The sequence below is a fragment of the Anas platyrhynchos genome, chromosome 21 (genome assembly GCF_047663525.1).
Source record: "Anas platyrhynchos isolate ZD024472 breed Pekin duck chromosome 21, IASCAAS_PekinDuck_T2T, whole genome shotgun sequence".
Lineage (NCBI taxonomy): Eukaryota > Metazoa > Chordata > Aves > Anseriformes > Anatidae > Anas > Anas platyrhynchos.
Window position 1 is genome coordinate 6,432,052 of NC_092607.1, and position 24,602 is coordinate 6,456,653.

The following is a 24,602-nucleotide window of genomic DNA, read 5'->3' on the forward strand; positions in this document are numbered from 1 at the left end:
GTAAAAAGGGAAAAAAGGCACTTAGGAGAATTTGGTTTGGGTCAGTCATGCTTGACAACCTCAGAAACCTTTGGTTTCTTTTTGACCTTAATAAAAACACAATTTTCTAAAGAATTTACTCAATTACTCTTCATAGCAATGAGTAAGAAATTGTTTTGATGACCGTGAACTTGTGATCTGACAGTCTATGTTTTCAGATGTGCCAGAGCTCTGTACTGATATCTTGGGCTGTTCTCTGTAAGCTCACCCACCTTGCTCTGCAGGGAATAGTCAGGTACTGAAGGACAGCTTCATTTTACTAAATTGCCTGGTCAAGGATCAGTCTTAAGGCTTTGCTGGGTGTTTATGTCAGTATTGGTGTAATAGTCAGTTGCTGCCTTGCTCTACCCTTCCTATCCTTTGCATCTTTTGTTAGGAAAAGCACCGCATTTCCTACGGCTGCAGAACGTGGAGGTTAACGTGGGGCAGAACGCGACGTTCCAGTGCATTGCTGGGGGGAAGTGGTCACAGCATGACAAACTCTGGCTCCAGGTAAGATGATGTAGTGTTTTCGAGTAAAATAAGTAGGTGGAGGACAACTAGGTGGTGAGGCAAAATGTTATCACTGAGATCTTTTGAGAACTGCTTTAAAGTGTTTCCAGATGGGAGTCCAAGGTGACAAAATACAGAATCGTGCTACAGAAGATAGAAAAAGTGGCCAGTTACTGCAAAATTTTAGTTTTAAACAAATCTGTGCACACCTGTAAGCACTTGGCATAAAGCAGAAAAGACAGAGCAAGTGGAGAAGTTCCTCACTCATGCTTAATTTGTGGTCTTCTTCCCCCTTGCCCTCCAGAAGTGTCATTGGCAAGGGCTGAGGGCAGTAAGTTAAGATGGAAACCTACCATAAGGTCTGAGATTGCTATCTGGTTGATAAAAATAGGCAAAAATCAGTTTGTACTACCTTTGTTTCTTCCTCTCAGTTTCCCTTAGCTGTGTTGATAGCAGATTGTTTCTTCTAGTTGCTCAATAAAAGATGAAAGCATTCACTCTCTTAATACCTGTATTTTCATCCTGCCAGCTGGACTTGAAAAACTGTGTAGGACTATTCATGTAGGTATAGTAAATGTAAGAACTGTTTTTCAGTTCTAGACTTAGAAGTGGAACACTTAGCAAACTGGAAGGGTGGAGTACTGTTTCCCAGTGAAGAACAAAGTTATTTCTTCTGCCCATTCAAGTGCTTGGCTGTGGAGAGTCCCAGAACTAACATGTTCTATACATAGAGTTCTTCTAGGAACTTTAAAAATAAGGGAGCTCTCATAGTTGTCTAAACTTCTGCACCATGAAACACCTAATGTCCCAAACAAAGATTCTGTTACTGCATGCACTGTGCACGTGCATAGGGCTGACACTTTCAAAATGCTGAAGCCAGTCAACAGTTTTTATTCACAGCTCAGAATGATGTGATGGAGGACCAGATTTAGCAAGAATGTGCCTTAAGGATTTTCTGCATACAGTAGGATTTAAACACACATCTTTTCTTAAATTACTGTTCTGACGGCAAAATTCAGTTCGTTTACGGCAAAATTCAGTTCATTTTTTTTCTTTCCTTTTTTTTTTTTTTTTTTGGTGCTTAGTAGAACAAACAAAAAGCCCCCAATCAAACAAGAAGAAACACCACAACTGCAACATCGTCAGTGACAGACCCTTATCATAGTTGCTATGGTATTAGTGGTGATATGTTACGGATTTTCTCAAATTCTTTTATTGGTTTGAGACTTTTTAATAAACTTTTTTTTTTTTAAATAACAGTTTCAATTCTAGTCGAAATACTAGGAGCTGAATCAGTTTGCCTAATACTAAGAATTAAAATTAATGCTGGGAAGGAGATTGTGTTGGTGAGAAATGTGGTTGGCATTATCTAGAAATAACTTGACAGTCATTTTAACTGTACTCCTATCACAGCCATTATCCTAAAAATTATCTTTTAATCTGAAATTTATTAACCTGTGTTATACTTCTAGCATCCACTGAGGTGTATCCAATGAGATATATTTTGGCTTATTTTATATCTCTCGAGTTCTTTCCGTGAAATGTTTCCTCAGTTATGATTAGATGTGTGTAAAAACACTTCTGATCTGAAGCAGTATGAACCTTTTCCCGAGAGAAGCAGGGGTTTGGGAGGAAACCATTGTTGCTACTGGGGGCTTGTTTTCCATTCTTTAAAATTGAAGTATTTAATGAAAATAGCCTTGGAAAAAGCTCCCAAAATTGATTACTGGAAATTGGCAAAATGGCAGCGTATTTTCCTCTGAGCCTCCTAATAAAGTAGGCCAACTGAACAAATTCAGGTGTTTATGCTGATTTCTAGTTAATTCATCATCTGTCACTCTTCCAGTTGGGAAAATGTAGTCTGGCATTGGCAGGGAGAGATTTTTTGAGGAGTGTTGCATGTACAAGGATATCTGCTCATCCAATTTATTTATTTAAATTGCTTTGGAAACAAAGTTTTACACCTGAAAATGCCAGGTTTATAAAATCTGTTGATTTTGTAGCATTTCTGTAGGTGTACAAAACCTGTTCATTTGTAGTATTTTCATGTCCTAGCTAAGCCTTTGGATATACTCTGTACAAATTCAGTCTGAACTGTCACTCTCCAGACTTTTCAGTGTATATATAACACATCAAATGCACAAAAACATTTCAAAATTTAAGTAGACGTGAAAACTTAAACAAATGTACTTGTAAGGATACTTAAGCCCATTAGTTCACAAAATCCAAAGCCCTGTACATTTTGCAGGGGCATGACTAGCAGTGTTGCCCTGAAAAATTGTGCTTATATAAAAACTAAACTAGAGTAATGTGAACATGGAGGTTTAAACAATATTAATAGTAACAAAGAGTGAATGATCTGTGTGCCTTTTGACAGACGTTATTTTTGTCTGCCTTCACAGCAGTGGAATGGACGGGACACAGCATTAATGGTCACTCGAGTCGTCAACCATAGACGTTTTTCTGCTACTGTCAGTGTTGCTGACACCTCTCAACGCAGTATCAGCAAGTACCGATGTGTCATTCGTTCAGATGGTGGATCTGGAGTTTCAAATTATGCAGAATTAATAGTGAAAGGTAGGTTGCACTAAAACAGCAAGTTTATGTAAGATGAGTATTTCCTCCCACATGGCAACTGCGTGTAAGATTTGACATCCTATTGGACCTTCCTCTTTCATTCATATTAAATTCAAGTAGGAGAAAAGGGTAAGAGAGACAAGAATTTCAATCATTTTCTTAAAACAAGTATTTGAATCAAAACTTCACCCAGATGTAGCCCTCTTCGTAAGCTATTGTAGTAACACATGGTAGCTATGGATACTTCTAATGCAGTCAGCTGAACAGTGTAACCGTCAGTCAGCTTCATCTGCCTTCCTTTACAGTTTATCAGGCATAAATAATCCTGTGATGGAGCATTGCATGTCAAATGAGTCTGCTCAGGGCTGCTGGGAGTAAGTGGTGGGGGATGAGACTGCTCATGTCTTAAAATACACAGCAGAGACATCAGTAGTTCTTGAAGGAAGCTTAGAGTTTTTAGCTCTGTTATTTACTGTGTTTCAAGAGGTGATACTGTGCCTACATTTGCAAGGTGGTACTTGCTTAAGAGCTTCCACGAGGCATGTAGTGAGGTGTTATTTACTGTGCTACTTTTTTAATCTTACTTTGAGCTTTACCACAGGGATGTTCTCTGCCTCTTAGGAGAAGTGAGCAGAAGGTGGCAAAGTCACCCCGAGAGTGCTTCATTCTGTATTCAGGGTGGGGTGACTTGGGGTGGAAGGAAGTTGAAGTACAGGTCTGCTCATGGAGTGTAATTTTACTGATCCAAATGTTTTAATTTTCTATGAAAATGGACTTTTGCAGAAACAAGATCACTTTCGTCCACTGTTTCACTTTCTGCTAATTTACTCTGGCACTTGATGATCGATATGCTAATGCCTTCACAATGCCTTAAATATCAAGTGTTGAATGTTGTAGATACTCAGACTACACAGATCATGAAGAGAATGTTCACATTAGATGCCAAGTGCTTTTAATTCCCACTGGATGATCTTGCATTTTATTTGTTCAAATCTGGAGAAATTAATTCACAATTAAAAAGGAACTGAGTTGCCAAGAGTGGCGTATCTAGTGTTGTATCATTGCTAAGTAGAGGAGATCTTCCAGAGCAACCAAATATCAGAATATGCAGAGCTGGGCACGTGCCTGACACTTCCATGTTTAACAGTATGAGAAGGATTAGAATGGAAGAGTGAGTTATAAAAATGAATGGTTGGACATGCAACACGAGACATCGATAGATTTGTTGCTGAAGTACCCAGGCAGGCAGCTAGCCAGAAGAACTTCAGGAGAGTAGTGTTGTTGTGGGAAGGTACACTCCTCTGCTCCAGGGTAGTAAGCAGGAAAAGTTAAGTGGTTCATTTGAGGTTAGCTTGATGCAGCACTGTGAAACTCTGGGATTGCATGGATGAGTACTTCTAGTCTGACTAATTTTAGTGTGGATAATAGCAAATTTGTAATGCATGCACACAGGCTGAAATGAGAGCAAATTGGAATTGTCTATTTCTGAAGAGATGTTTATTGAATTGCAGTAATGTACTTGGGTATACATTAAATTAGTCTGTAATTGAAGTTTTGCTCAATTGATAGTCCTGTCCCTAAACCTACTAAATCCAAGCTAATACTCTGCCTTGCATGCTTTTGCTTAGTCAGTTGAACATAAAATCATATGGGATTTCTTCAACAAAGGTTAAGGTTTAAAAAAGGATCAGTGTATCTTTTTCATGTAAAGGTCTGTTTGCTTCCCTAGGCATAAGATATTTTATTATAGAAATGAGAAAGTGATTCACATTTCTCAATATTGCGTGATTGATATTTGGTGGGTACAGCAAGAGAAATTTTCCTTTGAAATACATCGTGTTCTACTTCTGCACCCTAAATCGGAACAGCAGGTACCTCTTCCAGCAAATAAAATGATCAGTGAAATTAACCCCCGTACCACCCAGTTCTCTCCTTACATGTTTGTGTGGACATGTTTGTTAATGTATTATTGTAATTAGCGGAAATCTTACACAAAAGATGATTACTTTATTTGCTTAAAATTGTTGCAGTATAGTTACTGGTAGGTGATACCTTTGTAGTACTGAGAATGCTTTTCTGTAGAGCTATTCACTGTCTATGCTAATGCCTTTCTGACTCTGTTACAAGGCTTGTGTAAATGACAATATGTTTATTCTTCTCTCTGCACTTTAGAATCATAATAGTAAAGCCAGAGAAACCTATCATTTCCATCCATACACCTTACCACCCTTTGGTGTGCCTGTGGAAATAGCTCTTCTCTATTTCTTATCTCTCACTGTTGCACATATAGTAATTTAATACAATTGTGTATAGGGCAGTTTTCAAAAAATCCGGTGCTGCTGCATTTTGCTGTACTGATCGAATGGGATGCTTCTTGTCTGTAATTTGGTAAAGTAAAAAAGTAAGTCTGCGTGGCAGTCATTCGTATTCTGAAATAAGTGCATGTTTTGCTTGTATAAAGATTGTCTAAAACACTGTGAAATTGGCCAGAATCTGATCTGTATTAATGATATAATTTGAGTGTCCTTCCAGGAAACTTGTCCCTGTGTAACAGTGTAAATAACATTTTAAACTGTGTATATACAGCAGTTTGTTTGCTATTTCTTTTTTGTTTGCTATTTCTTTTTATCCTCACTGATTTCAGATATTCTGAGTGCCCAGATTAATTACTGAATGGATGGTTGGAAATCTATAATCTATTTATCATAAACTATTTTTCTGCTCTTCTTGCTCTCCAGAAAGTCCCTCAAAATTTTGTTGCTACCTGATGCAATTTTGTTTAGACTCATGGTGTTTTCCTAAAATCTGTACTGCTGCAAAAGGGGTTGGAATATGCAACAAAGCCCCTCTGCGGGCCTCCTAGGATATGTTCTGGTACTCTTCAGTTCTTTCTTAGCTGCTTTTCAAAGTGTTTGTTTAGTCAACACTGACAAAACACAGTCTGCCTCTTAACTGAGGGGCTTTCTGTAATCCTTGTGGTATTTGGGACAGCTTGTCTTTCATCAGTTGCTTTTTTCTTGGGGTTTTTAGACGTGAAGCTGATACCTTCAGAGACACCAGAGGGAGAGGTGGTTTCATTTTCCAGAGTTGCTTACTATTTTTTCTCTAGTTCTTTTCTGGTGTGATGCTTGTCACTGTAATTGCACCGTCTATTTATTAACTCACTGGGTACACCGTGAAAACTGCTCTAGTGCTCATAGTACACCCTGGAATTAAAAAAAAAAAGAAAAGGAAAGAAAAAAAAGCTGTCAAGCTATCAGATATCAGAGCTTAAATATTCAAGTGTGAAAAGCACGCTAAATAATTACACATTAAAAAAAAATCTGTATGGTGAGGCTGCTCCAGAATGCAATACGCCACACAAACTCCTGGTTAGCAATCGTAAGACAGACTTGACCTCTACAGGTATTTTGACCTGTCTCAGTATTGTTGCGTCTGGAATAACTTCAGTTACTTTTTAAACACTGGGAAGAACTTCTAAGAGAAAGAACTACCTATAGCTTAAAAGAAGAAAGTAATAAAAACATCTGACTTGTACAGCTGAGACCACTGTTGGGCTGAAGCTGGCCCTAGAAGTGTTACATGAGGCCATCCATAGGTCTGCTTAGGTAAAAGAAGTGGAGTGTAGGTGTGAAAGTATGGTGTATGGTGGTACACGTCTGCTCTAGAGTAGAGCCTGTGTCTGGGACGAAAATATAATCACCTTCCACATACTTGCTAAGGTTGATTGCAAACTCCATGGTCTTTCACTTTGCATGAAAGTTATCGGGAGGGGTGGTAGATGTTCAAGATACTTCAAAACTTTTTATTTTCTTGATGTTTTCTTTGTTGTTGTTGTTGTTGTTATTTTCTTGCTCAGCACACGTATGGTTCTATACCCCAGGGTATCTGTGTGAAATATACTTAAAAGTACCATCCTTGCCATGGCAGGGTAATACAGCAGCTCTTGTCCCGGTGGTGTTTCAGCCCGTAGGCTGAGGGTGCAGGTAGGAGAGGTACCACGGCTGTCCTCCTGCCATGGGGGTGGCTGGAATGTGAGCCCAGTCCCTCACTTGGAGCCATCTAGGAGATAAGCTTATCCGTGGTCAGAAATATATGCATTTTAGATCTCGCTGTTAAAAATATTTTTCTAGTATACATAATAAGTTCAGATAGCAATTTTCATGCCTCGCAGCTATTTATCAGACTCATCCAGACTGCAAAAGTTGCTGGGTAGATTTGAATTTGCCTGCCTGAGTAATGCGCGTTAATCAAGGTCCTCAAAGTTATCACCTTGTGAACAGGAAGAAGTCTCTTGCTGGCACTGCCAACGGTATCAGTAAAGCTGTGATGACGAGGATCTCCCTCAGGCTGCGCGCTATCTCTCTCTCTCTTTTCCAGTTTGCACAACTAGATTGTCTGCAGAATTTACGTGTCCTGTGCCAGGAGAAGTTAAGTGTAGGTTTGGTAAGGTGTGCAGTGATGTTGCTGCTCTGAACCCTGGACTAGCACAGAGGGGTTTTGCCCATGTCAACCATTCAGGAAAGTTTTGCTGGCTTGGAAATAACAGAGCATGGGAGGATGGCTTTGTGATTGTAGGGTGCCTGAAAGAGCTGCCTCCATTCCTTTATTTCTTCGTAATCACACTGATACAGAGTGTAATGCTCACTTCCTTGGTGTCCACGTCTGACTAGTAATTACTCAAATTCTTCGTTGTTCTAACTGCCTTGTTCATTGGCACCTGCTGGCTATTGCTTTAACTCAGCTGTGAGCATCAGCTGGGGGTGTGGTGAGAAAATGGGAGATGGGATTTCAAACACTCATTCCCTCTCACCAAGAGCCTTACCTTCCCTTCTCCTTCTTTCACTCCAACTTAGTGTTGTTGTGTTGAGAGCAGAGAGATGAGGACAAAGCCATTGCTTCACAGAAGCTGGCAGTTAGGAAGAATGATGTGCCTTCTTTCAAAAGGAAACATTTCCTTCTTCTGTTCAATGTCCAAAATAGAACTGGGAAATGAAGCCTTATCCTTGAGAAGTGATTGATGTGCCATTTGTAGGCTGGATCCCATTTTCAGAGCTGCACACCTGCAATGTGCATGTATTCATGTATTCCTCGTTTCTCGGGCTTGCGTTAGCCAAGGAGGAATAAATTAGAAAAGGTGTTCCCAGGAAGAATGTAAATCCGCAGCTGGGATACAAGGGAAGTTCATAAACTAATGGTTAGGTGTCAATTTTTTCCTCATTTGGAATATTTGTCTCTTCAGTAGCCTTCTGTTTCTATGCCAAACAAGCAGGGAGTGCTGTGTAAAAGTTTATCTTCATTGCAGCCACTTGGGAAATTAATACGGCTTTCCTGTCACACCGAGTTTCAGAGATTGTTTGAAAGATTAATAATGTGTATGTGTGTGTGTGTATATATATATATATATATGTATATTTGTTTTTTTTTTTTTGGTTTATCTTCCTTCCAAAGGCAAATGTAAGCCCAGGGTTCAGTTTTATCCTGACTGAAGCTCTACCTGAGCCTGGTAGAGAGGCAGGCAATGATGAAGTTGCTTGGGCTGTGTGATGTTGCTCATGATGTATATATCAAGTTCTTTATCAAATACAAGATATAAATACGCTAATAAATGAGAAAGTATTAAAAACATAACAAAACAAACAAAAAAAATCTTTTTGATGGGAAAGAACCCGAGTAAATATCTTTGTTTCCCAAGAATGGTGTCATGGAAAGCTGTTTCCTCTTTCCTGTTTGTGAGGGCAGAGTCTTGCCCACTTTGTCCTGTACTTTCCTACATCCATTCTAAGGGAGGAGAAGGAACCTCCAAAGAACAAAAATACTGAAATGAAAAGCATCGCTGGGTGTAGACCTTCTCAGCTCTCTGGACTCCTTTGGCTTTTCGTGACTTCTCCATGAATTCATCTTACAGGGTGCACCTCTGTAGAAAGGAAGATAAGCAATGTGCTCTTGTCTGCAATTCTGAGAAGTGTCTTCTCCACCAGACAATATAAAGGAGATGCCTAAATAATACCTAAATAATAAAATGCCTAAATAATTTACATAAGATTTTGGTCTTTCGATGAAAGATGTAATCCAAAGATTTGTGGAAATAAGATGTTATTTATTGGTTGCTATTCCAGGTAGTCCTATCTACCTATTAACCTCTATTTTAGAGGAAGTTCCTGACAAACAACGCAGCTGGTAGAAGTAGGGAGGCTGGCAAATGCAAATAAATGTGTTTGTGCCTCCCTCGGTTTACACTCCTGTTTGAAAAGTACGGACAGGGTGATTTCATACATTTCATTCTGCCTTACTTCTTGGAGGAAGATAGCAGTAACGTGACTTTCTAGCATATTGCAGCTGGGATGCAGAGTATTTGAGTTGTCCAGTTTTCCCTGCTGGTGGCTTCCTTTGTTCTGTAGTATTTCTTTGTCAGTCTGCAGGGTCTTGCAAGTAATAGTGGTTACTTGGTGAATATTGTTTCTCCTTGCCATTAGCTTTCTCACATGCTTACCAAACACAGTCAAAAACCAGAATTATCACTTTGTTACTTGTTCTTCAACCTGTGATGCTGTTGCTAGTAGGGTTTGATCCTGCTGGATTCTGGCTGTGGCTCGTGTTCTGTGATCAGAACATTCAGCTTTAGCAATGTCTAGTTAAAATTATCAGAAAAAAGTAATGCAATGCACAGAAATTAATTCAGGAGTGCTGATATCAGAAACAAACATCAAATGCTAAGGGCATATCCCAAATGCCTTTGCTAACTGAAAGCTTTCTCCAAGTGGATAGCTTGGCAGCTCGGATCACCAGATGTGTGCCACTGCAAAATGTAGTTGGCAGCTTTTCATTGTTCTTCCTTTCTGATGTACAAATTTTCATACGAGTCAATTGCTCATTATGCCATGTGACATTACTATTCAAAATAACACCTATTTTTTGCTTATGACTCAGCTAAAAGATTTATCAGAGAAGTTTGAGTCACGTACATTGTTAACTCTCTCCTGGGCGTCTTTCTTCTGCCTGTTTAGTTGTAGAGAAGTTACTGATGGGCTTCCAAACCTCGTGGTGAACGGAACCTGTTCTTAACTTGCCTGCTTGGGGGGGTACTAAAAAGTAGTGCTTTGCTTAATATGAAATGTGGGTGAGGATTTCTTCGGCAAGGATGGTCATTCATGTGAAAGCCTGCAAGAATAAACTGGCTAAAGAAATTGTTTACAACACGGTGAGCCCTATAGATCCCATCTGTACAGAAAAAAAGAAGGGATTTCCAGTGAAGGGAGTAAACTCAGGCTGTGGACACAAGTGACTGAGACCAAGACGACTGGAGCTTTAGAGAATTGTGGTGCTAGGCATACCGTGTTAAGAAGCGTAGTTACTGATCTCTTTCAGAAATGCAGTGGTTACTGCAGCTAATGGGCTTTCTGCAAAAATAGTATATTTGTTATTGGACACCTGAACTAAGGAATTCAAAATCACCTGTGCAAGTGACAGTTTCCTCTCCGCAGCACAGTGCCAGTGAATTCCCCAGCTGTCTTTGCCCTGATTTAGGCTTTACTCTGTTGGCAGCATGGTTTGAATCCGCTCAGTTGCAGTTGGCCTTCTTGGGCTGCATGGAGGAGTATTTGCCCAGCTTTCTTTTCAAAAAAAAAAAAACAACTTCACAAGCCAAAATACAGAACAGTTAGAAACGCATTGTTTCTCAGTGCTAAAGATGACCTTTACATTAACTTTTTTTTCCACTTAGCTTTTTCTCCTTTGTGCACTTACAACCACCTTTGGTTGTGTTGAGGTGGAAGCCTTTCTTAAAACATACCTTCCACATGCATGCACCTTCCTGTGGACTTCCAGGTCTACGTGCAATACGTGCCTTTCTACCTGCTTTTCTTTTGGTATGCTGCAACTGTTCTCCTGTGTGGGCACTTTTAAACTCCTCTGCTGGGTTGGAGGGGGGCATTTACAAGCCGAAGCTGTCATTCTGAGGTACAGAAGCCTGCGAGTTTTGTTTGAAGGAGTGGAGGACCCTGTAAACGCTGAATAGTTGAGTTCAGAGCTAAGGGTGTTTGCATTGCGCTGTCTCCCTTCAACTTCAAAGCTAGGAGTTCACAAAAGTCTTTGGAAGTCTGTTAGCTGTGCTGAATGGAGGCCACTCAGCAAATATGTGCCAGGTATTGAGGTAAATGGGGTTTTTAAAATTTGCAGAGTATTTACCTCTGAATGATGGAGCTGAACTGCGTTGCTTTCAAGGCCAGTAGAACTGAACCCCAGGGAAAAGCTGGGTGTTGGTTTTGCATTTGTCCTATCTGAATTAAAGGGTTAAAGAGTGTTTTTCAGTGTTAGGGAAAGAATGCTCGCTTGCAGTTAGTTCCCCGCTCAACTGTGAGATTATTTGAGGCAAGAAAATAGCCGAAGTTGCAGTTTTGAAATGAAATTTTGCAGTCCTTCTTCACTTTTGCTCAGAAAAGTTCTTCAATTGGGCAACTGATTTCCCAGCATCCAGTGTAGCTGTCAGGAGAGGAAATGCAGTTCTCAGATAATTACCACCCCAAAATGTGTTGTGCTGCTTTTTAGCTTTAATCTAATGTGTTAACCTTCTGTCATGACTTAATACCACCACTTGTTCCCCTCTTACTGGTGCTGGGATGCTTGTTCATATCACATCCTCACTGTTACCCGTGTCTTTGACTTTGAGAGAAGGTTTTAGACCTAGGAGCAGAAACCTGCTGAGCATCAGTTAAATGGGATGATTACAGCAAGTCCTGACACTATTGTAATCATTACCCTACTAATTTGAAGGAGGTGGGGGGGGCGGATACACCTCTCCAGAATCTGTGCTGGTCCTCTTTCTTCCTTTCCTTTTCTTCACTGAGATTTCTCTCCAGAGCATCTCTTCTCTCCCTTCCCTTCCCACCCTCCCTCTCTCTCTCTCTCTCTCTCAGCAGGAAACTTCACATCAGTCTGTGTTTATATGCGAGGAAGATGCAAATAGCTGCAAGACTTAGGCTATCTGTCTTTGGATCCTATAAATCAGTCTTTGCATATGCTTTACTGTCCTATTTATTAGCCTGCAGCTAATACTGAATTACATGACAGACTACAACTTACAAACGGCTTGTTCCCTCAGCAGGATACAGACACAAATTAAAATGGGTTGCTTATTTCCTTAATTTTCTCTTTTCCTTCCTTCATATGATGGCAAATGTTCCTTTTGTTACTTCTGCTGCATCTGAGATTTCAACTGGCCCTTGTGACCAGTGCTGAAAATATCATATTGCCTCTTAATCAGCAGTGTGGTATTATTCAGTCTTTTATCTCAGACTGCTCACTAAATAACAGTTTGTCAGTATTTTCAATGATTTTGAGGTTCAGACTCTCAATATAAGCACTCCTGTGCTTGCTCTTGCATTGGTTTCTACCATCAGTCTTCTGTTTAACTCAGTCCTGCCACTTTGTTCCACTTAGTGTGTCTTGCCAAATCATTTACTTTTGTTTGTCTTATGTCAAGGAAGTGGTATTTTAGGGTTGACAAGAAATTTTGGTAAATTAGTTTTCTTGCAAAATGGCTAGGCCGTTCAGAGCAAGCAGCAGTTGTGCTTAGCTTGTGGAAAGTTGTGTGATTGCTGTAGTCACTAGCTGCCATGCTCTCGAGAGCCAAAATCTTGTTCATGGGCAAGTATTTTGTTAAACTTCTGTGTATCTAAAAATGAGAAGTCCTAAACCAGTGCAATGTTTTTACAGTAATTTCTTTTTCAGGTTATAAAATCGGGGATGTTCACATGATGCTAATATTAAATGACATATTTATAGCTTTGCGTGTGATTCTTAATTTTGTAAATGGCCTCTGACAATTGTGTGCTCTGTTTATTTTCTGCCAACTAAGAAAGGGCAGGACTACGTTAAAAGTTGTATGGATCAGATGCCATGTGTTGAAGGCAGACAGGGCTTTTCTATCTAGAACTGGATTGCACACCAACAATAATTAGGAAAAATATGTTCTTTCTTACCAAGATGTAACCTTTTCACTACATTCATGGTCTTCTCAAAAGCTTTGCCAATTGGATTTAATTTAGCATTAGTTAACACTACATTTATTCGAAGAGTCTGAGGAAACTCAATGCAATATAGAATAATCCTCAAATTTTCCATAATTCCTTTTCCTGTCTCCTCCTTGGAATCACTCTACTGTTATAGTCTTTGCAGTGGGATTATTGGCAGGGGGGAATCTTTATATTCTTTATTAAAACTTTGATAGTTTCAGCAGGAACTAGACTGTTTCCTTTTTCAAGAATTACTTTCAAACTGGAAGATCTTTTTTTTTTTTTTTTGCATACCTCATCCCCAGGTATAACAGTTCTGTAGTGATAAGAAAGCTTTGTCATTTTTCATATCTCTCATGTCACTTGGAACTGTAATGATAGAAACAATATTTAACATTATTTGGCCTTCTACAACATGCAAATCATAGAATTTACAGGTCACTCGTGCATCCTGTGCAATACCATATGCATAAAGCAAAATTGTTTTTAAAAGAGATTGATTGTGATTGAAAGTGTTTAAATGGCAGAGAATTTTACCATCCTTAGGTAAGCTCTTTCAATACTTAATTACCTTCACTGCTTAGTGTCTATACCTTGTTCTAGTCAATGCTTCCAGCTTTGGCATCTGACCATCAGATCTTAAGTCTTTCTGCTAAATACAATAGATCTTAAAGTATCGAATGTTTTGTCCTTGTGTGGAAACTTGTATTGACCATGATCTTGGCTTTGTTTGATTAACTTAAAAGAAGTGGTGTTGTCTGTGACCCTCTTGCCCTGATAGCTGTGAACTAGTGTATGCAGTGGGAACCGGTACCTTGTCTAGGAGGTAGATTTCCTGGATAATTAGCTGGATGCTAAGAAGTTTTTCAGGATTCCTGGTGTTTTTCTCTGCATTTATGTGCCTTAAGCCTGAAAGGAATAAAGAAGGTTTTTTTTTTGTGAGCATTTGTGAGCAATCTGTCACCAGTAACTAGGTGAAATGGTAGTTAGCCTGGCCATGATGGAAGATGAAATGCATCTGCTGCTGGAATAAACGAGGCTCAGGTCTTGTTTGGAACCGGCTCTCCCACCGTTTTCGTTTTTGCAGGAGCATTGTGTGGTGGTTTCAATCCTCCTGAATTTCTGTCGGGCACTGGAATGCTATTTGTGGAAATACCAAGACCTATCACCTACCATTACAGCTATCACAGGGAACAGCGCTCCATGAAGATATTGGAATTTCTAGCATTTATTGTGGCCTCAGAATGCATTTTGTAGGAAAGAGAAAGAATTGATCTTTCAGTGTAATACTTTGGAGTCTCTCGTGGGGAACAACCTAAATAAAGAAACATGTTTTGAGGCTGAGCTTGAAGCTGAAAATAAGCAGATGTGTAGCCCAGGTGAGGTGAAAGAAGGAGAGTGGGGTGATCTGCAGGGTATTCCAAAATTCTGTATATTACAAAAAAAAAAAAAAAAAAAAAGATAAGTGTTGAGTGGTGAAGAAATATTAATCTTGTTTTCAGATGACTTAAAAGGATAGCACACACTTCTGGCGTGTCTGCTTGTTACATCAGCTTACCAGGAGCAGTGATGATATTATTTGGTGCACTAAATAATGTAGGGGGGGTCTGTGTTTTGGGAGGGTAGATTTTGGCACAAGTCCATTGGGGCATTTTGGGTGGGAAGGGAGAGGGGAAGGTTCCCAGCCAGGGTAATACCTTCCTGGTCATTGCAGACATCATAAAGAGATCTGTGCTGATGGTCAGACCAAGGGAGCAGAGGCAGTATGGTTATGTCACCTTCCGTGCAAGGTGCTGAAAGGAACACAAGCATGTCAGAAAATCTTAAGGTTAACAGTGAGCTTAAAGGGCTTCTCTTGCTAACTTCAGAAAAAAACTGTAAGACATGCAGAATCCAGCCTTGGGCTGGTCTTGGAAAACTCGGGGTTTGTGTGAGCATTAAATACTGCTTGCTCACTGCAGAAATTAATAACTAATTTTTATTTTTTTTTTTTTACATCTAAAACTTACTGCTGCATAGCAAAGACTCTCTTTTTATCAATGAAGTTTTACTTCTGCTGCTCAAAACTCAGTAGGTTAGCAGCCCTAGCTAGTTTTTTCTTCCAAATTTGATTTGAAGGTTTCAAGCAAGTAGACTTAAAAACTGATGTTTAATTTTTATTTTTTATTTTTTTTCCCTGTGGCTCACAATGCTCTTTGCTTTTAGGTGAGGTGGAATGTCTTTAGTTGTTATAGCTAGAAGACAGTCAAATGGAGCAAAACTTAGGGGAAGGAACAGAGCAGATGTATTTACTTGAAAAATACAACTTAGTATTCACTCTCCAAGCTGGCTTGTCTAGGAAATGGCTTGAATTTTCTACAGAAGCAGCATATGAATTAGCATATGCATAACTTGGAATGTCTGTGACCTCCAAAGGCATGCAAAACACTTCAGAAAAAAAGAATTATAAGATACGTGATTTGCTCAACTCTCTGAAGTCTAAGCAACCTCAGTGCTGTCTTTACTCAGGGACTGTTGAGTTTTCTTTAGGAGCCTGCACCCACCTCTGGGGCTTTCTGTGGCAAGGGTTGTTTCCAAGTTTTGGCAGAGGTTTGCGTCTCTGCTTCAAAAGCGCTGCAGCACTAATGAATGGCAGTGACGGATCGGATTCTTCTGAAAAGAGAGGTCTCAGCAAGAAGCAGTAAGTGGTGTGGAGGCAAGTACTTCAGCAGTGGACTAGCTGCTTATCTGGGTAGGGGCTTCTGCAATGATGCTGGCAGGAACCACGGGGAAACAAATTGTCCCACTCAAAGCATGAGCAGAGGATCACACGAGAGCATGAAAAAATGACTCCTGAAGTTTAATATGATATAGTTGGTGAGATATTCTAGATGACAATTATTTCAAGTGGTTTGTGTATGCTAAATTAGCAACCGCCAGTATTTACTGCATTCACTGCACGTATGCTGTAGTGTATGCTATCTACCTGCTTAAAAATAAAAAAGGACTTTTCTGTCCTAGGTAAATCCATTGTACATCTTTTGGTCAGTTTGTACGTTTTTATATGCACCTGCTACTTCTCTTTCTTGTTAGCTGCTCTCTAGAGCAGCAACTCAAGTGACAAGCCATAATGTTATCCACTCATCGACGTGTCTGTCCCCATCAAAATGTTATGCTGCAGGTAAGGTGATAATTTTCCTTACATCAGTCAAAATTTTGTCAGCAAGATCAGACAAATGGCCCTCTGGTTTCTGCAAGGTATATTTATCCTGTTTCCAATCTGAACAAAGAAAAATACAGTAGGTAATTCTGGTAGACCCGAATGGAGCAAATGACTAATAATTGGCAAATAAGGCACTTGAGTTGCTAGGGTTACTCCAAAATAGCAGAGGTTTATTTACAAGTACAGAAGTGCAGTTCCTTGTATGGGACTGCTCTGTTGATACCCCTTGCTTTAGATGTGTTTCTGCAAAAAGCAAAAGCTGAAAGTGACTTTATTTCAAAACAAGTAATAAGAATATAGTACACAAAATGCTCTTCTATTTTTGTTCCTCTGTTAAATGAGATTTGGGCACTGCTAAGCAAAGTTTGGTGTCAGATTTGTAAGGTTACAGGCTCTGATGAGTTCTTTTTGTTACCATTTGTGTCCAACAAACTGATGTTCCAGGCAGTCCTATCACAAATAGAGATAAGTTCTGCTTGTTACTGGATATGCAAGATACGGTATTGCTATCCATGGGGAGAAATGACTCAACTTTTATGATCAAATGATGATTCAGTAGTGCTTTGCATCAATATGTCTGAGTTAAAAAAAAAAAAAGGGAAAAAACAAAACCCAAACAATATATTAGTACAAAGTATGAGAGAATCTAACCTACAGCTGTTGATAGCTACATGTGTTCCTTTTGCCCTGTCTACTGCTGTAGATTCCATCCTGATTTGCTCATCCTAGATGTTCATTTTAGGCATCTATACCTTAAAAGTCTTGGCTGTGTGGTGTACGGATTAGCCAGTGGAGGTATGCGTGTTAGGGGGGAGAACAATTAACTTGCTTCAGGTGCTTTTCCCCCAGACATTACCTAGTGGTTATACCTTTGCACAAGGCATGTAGTAACTAGAGACCTAGGCAGTTTGGTGTTTGTTTTTAGCTGCATATTTCCTGACACTTCTTATACATCTGGTCTGGGTGGCAGATACTACTTCCAAATTCCTTACGTGTCTCCTGTGGATGTACACTGCACTTCAAGAACTTCTGTGCTTTTTGGCTCCTTAAAGAATCATAGATTGGCCTGGGCTGGGAGGGACCTTGAGGATCATCTGGTTCCAACCCACTGCCATAGGCTGTTTTTTTAAAGGAAAAATATTTTTTTGTTTTGATTTTTGAAAGAAATACTCCACATGCGCAGTAGTGAATCAGTTTGAGTATTTGCTAGACCTTCATAAATAGATGGAGACAGGAGACAAGCTTTCACCAAACTCCAAATGCTTGCTGTAATTTTGTGGTGTTTGTAATTCTGGGAAGCTTTCAAGGAGAAATTTGGTTGTTAGTTGACAATAGGTGGCATTCAGTCACCAGAGGTGAGTTACCTAAACCTGAGCAGACCAGATCTTTCTCTCAAAGGCTTCAAAGGCATCTGCTTTTCACAATTAACTGTATAAGTGACTGAGGCACTTGCTCTTTGAGGCCATTGCATTAGACCTCAAAAACGCATCCTCAAGGATGCTGTAGTGCATAGCACTTAATGTGCATGTTATTTCTAAAGTGGCTGTAGCTGTATGCCACAGCAAGCTTAAAATAGTCTCTGTATTAGGACAGGGGATGCCATCATCCAGGAGTACAGGCATAGGTACAGATCTCACTCTGCCTTTTATCACATGTGTAAAAGTGAGCATTTACCCTACTGCAGATCTAAGCCTGTATTTGTTAACGTTCATGAAAAACTGAACCCAGGGGACTTTAAGATGGTATCTGTCTAAATGGCTGTGCTTGGGGCCCTGAGGCTAATGGCATAAAATGTGGCAGTGTATTAGGATCACTTACCTGAAATAATACCTCAAACAATTTATATGTTAAATGAGTTGTCACATATCTTGCTAGGGTCTGCAGCCTGCTTTTCATTATATGCGTTATTATATTCTGTTTGGAACCGTCCCTTGGGGGGAAAAAGAAGTATTCAGTAAAACCCCGCTGGGTTCAATTTTCAGGAAAATTAACAAATGCAAACTTAATTAGAGTAATAAAATTGTGAAGGATGGGGTGTGGTTAATATTGCATGAAATAAAAACCCAAGAAGAAAAGGAAAACAGAATTTGGTAGTAATGCATATTTGGATTCATCCCCAAGTCCTAACAAGTGTGTTGTTGGAATCTACGCAGCTTCCTCTGTGATCCTAGAAAGTTAATCCGCTGTGGCAGGTATACTCATTTATTTTCTGTTTAAATACACTATTTAACACCTGTGTTCCCCTGCCTCCCCCTCCATACTCTCATTTATGTACGCTATCCTGTTACGGCGAGAAGACTCACTTTTCATTTAGTTATATCGAATTCATTTGCACTAATGGCTGTTTTAGGATGAGGCCTAGGTGGATGGTGGAGGACTTGGCAGTTGAGAAGTGGTCGGCTTCTACCATCTGCAGGAGTGTTGGCCATTCCTAGCTCTGTGTGGGGCTCTATATGCACCTAAGTCCACCTCTCTTCCTTGTATTCTGCATGTCCAGCAGAACCTGAGCTTTCCACATTACTTACCTTCCTTCTGTACCTCTCCTCCATCCCCCGGCTTTTCCTGCTTCACTCTGCTTTGGTCCTGTTCCTGTATCCTAACAAGGAAAGCAGAGCTCTGTTGGCCATTCTGAACTACATGGGTGAGACTTGGAGCCGGGACTCCTTGATGCCCTTAGGAAGGAATGAGGCTGCTTAGATCCGTGTAGTCACACTGACCTACAGCGAGGAAAAATCAGGCTGTCTCCTGTCCCTAGCCACAACGTCTGTGAAAACAAACCCTTGTATTTTTACTGGAATCGCTTCTATTGCAGAAGTTCCTGTGGAGTGGGAGTGCTCAAAGGAGATGTTTGCTAGATTAATATTGCTGCTTCTTGGAGTCACTGCACCGGCCATCCACAGGCTTAATCCTGCCGGGCTGGAAGAAGGTTTGGATGGTCCAGCCTCTCCAAGTGAAAGGCAAGCAGATCGTTAGCATAGTGACTGGGATGTCTATGTTCACATTAGTTATGGGCAATTAGCATTTCATTTTCCAATTGAATAAACGATTTCAAATCCAATTAGTCAACAATAGCCTTTCCTGTTCTTTAAATACAGCCTTAGGGAGTGCTGGTTTCAAGGGGGTTAAAGTTCATTTTTAGTAAGGTCAGCAAGAATGTTGTTTGTTTTAGTGCGAGAAGCCTTACTGTTGAATAGTTAAAAAGGAAGAAAAAAGCACTTGAAAACAGCTTTTTTCTTTGTGGAGTTTTTGAGGGAAAAGAAAAAATGTGAAGTAAATACCACTGCCATCTGTTTCGTATAGGAAATTTTAGGTTGTGAATGTCATTGCTAAAGCTGAAAAGTTAAAAATGAAGTCATTTTGGAGTGTTTTTGTTTTGTTTTGTTGATTTGATTGCATTGAGCCAGATACTGTTTTTTTTTTTTTCTAAGAGCCTGCACCAAATCCCACATCTGTGTGTTTGTGTGAGAAGTGCTTTGAAAAAGCACAGGTCAAGGAAATTTTAAGAGCATGGTCTGGAAACCTGAGGATCTAGTGCCTCACACATCTCTTAAGTATGGAAATAGCTGTGAACCTGCTGTACTGCCTATGAAGAATGAGCTTATTGGTCCAAACAGTTTTTCTCTGTATAATGCACGTTTTTAATGTATCTGTCCACTTTATTCCCTAGTGTATTCACTGTGAAAGTAAAACAATTTTGGTCCTAGAAAATCTTTCACTGAGGTAGTGTTCATCACTATTATGTGCCACATGAATGGGAAGGAAAGCCGTGTATCGATAGAAAAAGTAAAACTTGCACTGGTTGGAAATTGCAGATATAATCACGAATGCTTTTGCGTATCTGGAAACAGTGTGTTCCTCTAAAAGCTTGCTAATTTTATTTTAAAAAGGGAACATAAATATCTGACTCATTCTCTCATACGTCTGCTGTTCTACAGAAAATGCCTTCTCTTCAGTATTCAGGGCATCTAACAATACTTATTCACATGCCACTTGTCTCTTTAATAACTAAATAAGGATTTCTGAATAAGTACCATTAAACAAATTAGTACTGAACATAAACATCTATTGCATTGTTCCTGATAAAGGAATACCCTATATTTCTGCTTTCTGACTCAACCCTTTCCTTTATTACTAAATTCCATTCCAAGGAGGCTGTCCCAGCAGGCCTGCTTGACCTCTCTCGTCTGCTGTACCGAGCTGACACGGAGCGTGTCCTTAGGAATGGATTTCAGTCCTTACTCTGTGTGGTGGATTCAATAAGTTTAGTAACTGAGTTTCTGAGCACCTGCCAGGAATCACCTCCAAGTGAACCTGAGATAATCGCTGTCTCTCAAGAACGTGGGTTTCTCTTGGAGCCGTGGTTGCTTGGTTTGGACCTGAATTGTCCCGCTTGGAGCCCTTCATTAGCTGTACTTGGCACAACCTCTTTGTGTTTGTGGGGCATCTCAGCACCCGCTGGCTCTCTGAAGGGCTTGGGTGATGTGTTCCATGTTGTTCCCACTAGAGTTCATCTGATTTGGCTTCTTGATCCCGTTCCTGTATTTTTCATGGCACCATTTGGCTTCCAAAGTCTATTGCTGTCTTTCTGAACTTCCTTCCCTTTGTTCATGCCAAGTGCTTGCTTGGGGGTCGTCCTAAGTTCCAAGAGGTTTTACTGTAGATGAGGCCAATTAAGTAATTACTGAATTAATAAAGCCATTTAACTGGGTTACAGTAATGATTATTTCCTCACCATCCGAACTTTGTTGCTGGGGACAGAATCTGTGGGTCCTGCCAAAACCTGTGGTTGTTTTCCTAAGCCTGCTGCCTGATTTGGGTGGTACCTTGGCTCTGGTTTTTCACCTTGAAGACCCCATTGCTATCCATTGGGTGCCCACACTCTGCTCCCTGTGTGCTTCATGCCACCACCTGTCTGGCTGTTTTGCTCATCATGCCATCATATTCGTATCTGGAGTCTGATGAGTGTAAACAGAATCAGAAAGCCATCCTTTTCTGGTAGTGCTATATATGGCAGTAGTTGTGTGTGCAATGATGATTTTTTATTATCTTGCTGTTATACAGTTTCATCTATATATAATAGACATGTTTCTGGGTGTATTAATAAGGGAAGCGCTTGTCTATGGAATAGTTTTCCTCAGTTATCCCGGTGGCAGGGCAATTAGTGTGTCTCCACTGGCCACTGCCTTTGAATCTGGCATGGTTATAGTGCTTTTATTCACAAGCTGCCACTATTACTCTCTAATCTATCCAGTTCACAGGCAAATAAAGTATGCCGTCTTTCAGGACTGCCTTATAGAATGGAAATAAAAAAAGGTTTAGTAAAAAAAAAAAAAAAAAAAGTAATGCCTAAACAGTAGCCTAATTCTTCAGGGAGAAAATAAAATACCTGCTGACAGCTCTTACCTTAATGATGTTCTTGCTTCTGTCAAAACATCAGACGCCCCATCATTTCCATTGGCATTTGCAAGGCTCTTTAAAGAGATGCATAGGAAAGCAGAATGTTTTGATGGGTGCTTTTTTCAGTTGGAATCCCTTTCTGCAGCCACTGTTGTACTTGAAAGGGGATCTTTTCCCATCTGTCCTCTCTCAGTGTGATTAGAGAAAGGTTTGGGAGCAAGTGGAAGTGAAGGGTAGATAAGATACAAAATTTAGCGAAGTCACGAGCTTTTCTCCTGTGGTGTAATTAAACTGTGAGAACTGATACACAGTATCATTGTGATGATTAGAAAAAAGAGAATTATAACCTGGACCAGCTGGCAATGATGATCTGGGATGCTCTCCTAACCCAAGTCACTTGGGGTCTGTGTGTGCTTATTGCAGAGGTGTAAGGTGGAGCGAAGGAGGTACCAATGTCCACTTTAAGATAATCATAAATTTTCAGCTTTCTGGATCAGTCTTAGCTGCTTCCTTGCAAGTTCTGGTGCTCTTTGCAAGTACTACTGCCCCTTCGCAGGGTGTGCAATCTGTTGCTGGCAAATCTGGGGTGGCACCGTGTGTTGCAGCGTGGGTATCAGTACTCGGCCCTGTGCTACTTGTGATGTGTTGGAAAGCTGGCAGGAGGGAAAGCTGTGACCCATGCTGCAGGTTGATGTGGTTCTAATAATGGAAAATAAAGCCCATCTGATTAATAAAGTACAAGTGAAGGGTGCAGTGCAGTTGGGGCTGGGGCACTCCGTACAAGCGTTTGCCTGAGCTGTTACTGAAATAGGAGGAGGGTGGTTGCCTATGGAGAAATAAGGTATTTCATGTGTTTTCCTGTTTGAACTGTCTGCTCAGCTTAACTAGATACGGGGCAACCAGAATTCCTCTAGATAGAGGGAAACAGCATCCAGTGTTTCCTGGTGGGCTGCATCAGCAGAGGGGAGGGCACCTGGAGCCCTGCGTCCAGCTCTGGGCCCCCAGCACCAGGAGGATGTGGGGCTGCTGGAGCGGGGCCAGAGGAGGCCACGAAGATGCCCAGAGGGCTGGAGCACCTCTCCTGGGCAGGAAGGCTGAGAGAGCTGGGGGTGGCCAGCCTGGAGAGGAGAAGGCTTCAGGGGGACCTCAGTGCAGCTTGTCAGTACTTGAAGGGGGTTTCTAAAAAGATGAAGAGCGACTTTTTGCTTGGTCAGATAATGGCAGGATGAGGGGGGATGGTTTTAAACTAAAAGGGGAGATTTAGGTTAGAGGTTAGGAGGAAATCCTTCCCTCAGAGGGCGGTGAGGCCCTGGCACAGGCTGCCCAGAGAAGCTGTGGGTGCCCCATCCCTGGGGGTGTTCAGGACCAGGTTGGATGAGGCCCTGGGCAACCTGGTGCAGTGGGTGGTGTCCCTGCCCATAGCAGAGGGTTGGATGGAGCTGGGTGGGCTTTGAGGCCCCTTCCAACCAGAGCTGTTCTATGGTTCTTTGCTTTTGTAGTGTAACAACTACTTGTGGCTTGCTTTCTTTGGGATATAGATGTCTTTGAGTTCAAAGTTTCTATATATTTCTATATATTTCTTCCCTATTCTAGAAGTATTGTGTAAATGCGGGGTATTGTTGTATCCATCTTTTATCGTGCCAACATCTAGGACGTACTGGGGCAGGGTGCCACGTCTGATACACTGCTGATCTGTGATAGCTGGACATTTATGCTTTGTGCCTGCTGCTGATGGGAAGGATGGCAGACTGAAATACAGAGTATATTAAGTAGTAACATGTTTTACTTCATATACTGCTTATCAATAGCAAACCCCATAGGACACCAATCTTTTTTGTCCATGTCCACACACAAGGCAGGGAGAAGATGAAACTATAGAGAAATAGACATCATGAAGCCTAAGAAGTGAAAATGGTATAAAGTGACTCCCCGTCCAATTACCCTTTATCCAGGCAGTTGTTGTATGCAGTCACTCCTTCTGGCTGTGCTGTGCTGACTGGCAAGGAGATGCAGACAGGATAAGAATGAAACCATTGCAAATAAGAGGAATTTTCTCTTTTGCAATGTACACCTCACAATACGTTAGTATTGCTTCTCCGAAAATTGAATCAGCCTGTTCTTTATCACAGTTTCTTTATATGCCCCCCTCAAGCTTTCAGATTTTTGTTTCATTTTTGCTGTCCCTCACTGTTCTCCTGGCAGAATTCAGGAGCTGGAAATGTTTAAAAGAGATGTCATCAAAAGCAGTTGTATTTTTAGCTGACACAGAGGGGAATTCTAATTCTGATTTTGATTCATGTCATGGCTTTTGCTGCTTCCCACAGGTAGTATTGCTTTCTAAATTATTTCTCTCTCAGGATTTCCCTGAATCTGTTCTGCAAATTTTTGGACTCTACAACCCCCAGAAGTTAGATGCTCTCAGTGTAGGACACAAGACATACGGCTCTGATTCATTGAAAGTTTTCACTTAATGCTTTATGAAAAGTGTTTTTCTCCTTAAAGTTTTTCTTTCTTCATGTATCTTACTTTCTTGATGAGATGGAGTAGAACTCAAATACAGTCAGCTCTATGTTCATTCTGAGGGGGCTTTTAAAGGAAATAACCGATCATGGGAAATTATATTCCTCCTTCCTCATCTCTGCTCTTCAGAAGAGCTTTAGATTGCCTCATTATAAGTCCTATTTTCTCTACTCTGAGAGCTTCCTTGGAAGCTTTGTTTTCCATTTTGTATCTCTGCTGTGTGGAAGTCACCTTTTTACTTCATGGATTTTTTGCGTGTGTGTGTTTTTAACAAGAAAGGTTAATAGGGCCGATATTTTAGAATGCACAGACTTAGGAAATGCACTTGGGAGGCTACTCTGTGGCTGTCAAAAATGTAAACC

General features: G+C 40.6%; 1 protein-coding gene across 15 annotated transcripts in view; it reads left to right on the top strand.

The window, feature by feature from the left end:
• Positions 1-24,602, top strand: part of PTPRT (protein tyrosine phosphatase receptor type T) — a 449,634-nt gene that overhangs the window by 174,727 nt on the left and 250,305 nt on the right. For all 15 annotated transcript variants that reach the window (XM_038166116.2, XM_072026287.1, XM_072026288.1 and 12 more), the window contains exons 5-6: positions 416-531; positions 2,934-3,108. In XM_038166116.2, the coding sequence (XP_038022044.1) occupies positions 416-531; positions 2,934-3,108 (291 nt within the window). The remainder of the gene's footprint in view (positions 1-415; positions 532-2,933; positions 3,109-24,602) is intronic.